Source organism: Triticum aestivum, chromosome 7A (genome assembly GCF_018294505.1).
Source record: "Triticum aestivum cultivar Chinese Spring chromosome 7A, IWGSC CS RefSeq v2.1, whole genome shotgun sequence".
NCBI lineage: Eukaryota > Viridiplantae > Streptophyta > Magnoliopsida > Poales > Poaceae > Triticum > Triticum aestivum.
The window spans coordinates 740,132,523-740,134,131 of NC_057812.1; the positions used below are offsets into that span (position 1 = coordinate 740,132,523).

At 42.8% G+C, this 1,609-nt stretch overlaps 1 protein-coding gene across 1 annotated transcript; it reads right to left on the reverse strand.

Annotated features, from left to right (window-relative positions):
- Positions 1 to 150: 150 nt before the first annotated feature.
- On the reverse strand, positions 151 to 1,067 carry LOC123153253 (thioredoxin H5-like). The gene is made up of 3 exons (XM_044572461.1): positions 1,005 to 1,067; positions 364 to 486; positions 151 to 285 (listed from the first exon to the last, which is right to left on the reverse strand). Exons 1-3 carry the CDS (start codon positions 1,065 to 1,067, stop codon positions 151 to 153), a joined length of 321 nt encoding a protein of 106 aa, XP_044428396.1.
- Between the last annotated feature and the right edge of the window lie 542 nt (positions 1,068 to 1,609).

The following is a 1,609-nucleotide window of genomic DNA, read 5'->3' on the forward strand; positions in this document are numbered from 1 at the left end:
ATGAAGCTCCAACACTTTGGTATGTAATAAATAGATCATCACAGCAAAATCTCTAGTGCAATTATCGTATCGATTCTCGGTGCAGCAAAACGTGCATATCCATCTAGTTTAGGGTTGAAGGACAATTTTATTCCGGCGAACCCTATCCCACTACGCAATCATGTGTTTCTCAATCTTGTTTTCCAGCTCATCCTTCGAAGCTCTGGAAACCTGGTCCACGAGCACTCGTTCCTTAACAAACACGAACGTCGGCATGATCGAAACATTGAATTTGAGAGAAAGTAACTATTTGTCACGTAGATATTTTGTTAGCACGATAAATAATAATCTGCGCAGACGGTATTCTGTAAACAGTGTCATTACCTTGATTTCATCAACATCAACCTCTAGGAAAGTAACATTTGTAAGCTTCTTGGCAAGGTCATGGAAGACTGGAGAAATGAGGCGGCATGGCTCGGACCATGTTGCACTGAAGTAAACCACCACCTGTTGCAAGAAGGAACAGGTCAATATGAATTTGACAGAAATGTCAAAAAGCGTCGCTCATTTACACTATTGCTATTTCTTTGGCAGTGACTACAAAATTCATATGTGTCGATATGGAGAAGTGTCGGTCATTTACAAGAAGAAACGGGTAAATATGAATTTTGCAGTTACTAAAAGATTTGGTCAATATGTCCAATCTTAAACAAACGCTGATGGACTTTTGTGACCTCCGTGTATGAATTTTGTGATTTTTTGCACTACGTACCAACTAGGAGATGCGTGATTACAACAAAATAGCAAATCTTGAGGAAAGCAATGGAAGATGAACAAGTACTAATAAGAAAGCAAACAACGCGCAACAAGAGCCGCTAAGCATGTATCCACCAATAAACATAGAGACTCGGTTAAGCAGAAGCTAGACAAAGACAACATACATGCGCCTAAACGAATCCCATACTCTAAGCAGTGAAGGGGACACAAGAAATGGAGAAGAAAGAAATCAGCAGGTTTGTACGTACCAACTTGTTTCTGCTGACGGTAGCCAACTCCTCAAGGCTGTGGATCGCGATCACCTCCCCCATGTCTCTCGCCACTTCTTTCTCTTTCTCTCTCTCTCTCTCTCTCTCTCTCTCTCTCTCTCTCTGTGTGTGTGTGTGTGTGTGTCGCCTTCCTTCCAAAAGTCAATCAACACCAGGAGACAGCTCATTGCCAGATCCGCAGATTGTGATCAAAGGGAAGAGAACAAGACAGCTAATTGCGAGATTTGCAGGTCGTGATCGTGCCGAGTTGATGTCGCCCACTCCGGAAATAATGTCCTTTTTTAACGTCACTCCCGAAATGTTGCAGGCAACTTCACGTTGGTTTGGAAATAGGTAAGTAAAGTTTAACGCCGATTGGTGGTTAACTCTGTACTGAATCTGTACGTAGCAAAAGTCTGAAAATTGATATCGTACATTACCCATTTCTGTATATATAGCCTTTTGGTGGTGGATTCATGTGGCCTCCTAGACATGCCATAGGACGTTCACTTATGCATGTCAACAGATGAAGACAGGGCATAGCAAATTCGACCCCTCAAACACCCACTGACACGTCACACGCCTGGGGACATCCGCAGAGAGTG

Excerpts from the sequence above, each read along its gene's own strand:
- LOC123153253 (XM_044572461.1), bottom strand. The coding sequence starts at position 1,067 with ATGGGGGAGGTGATCGCGATCCACAGCCTTGAGGAGTTGGCTACCGTC. Across the intron at positions 487-1,004 it reads CCGTCAGCAGAAACAAGTTG|GTGGTGGTTTACTTCAGTGC; the intron begins GTACGTACAAAC and ends TTCTTGCAACAG. Across the intron at positions 286-363 it reads TTGATGTTGATGAAATCAAG|TTACTTTCTCTCAAATTCAA; the intron begins GTAATGACACTG and ends CGTGACAAATAG.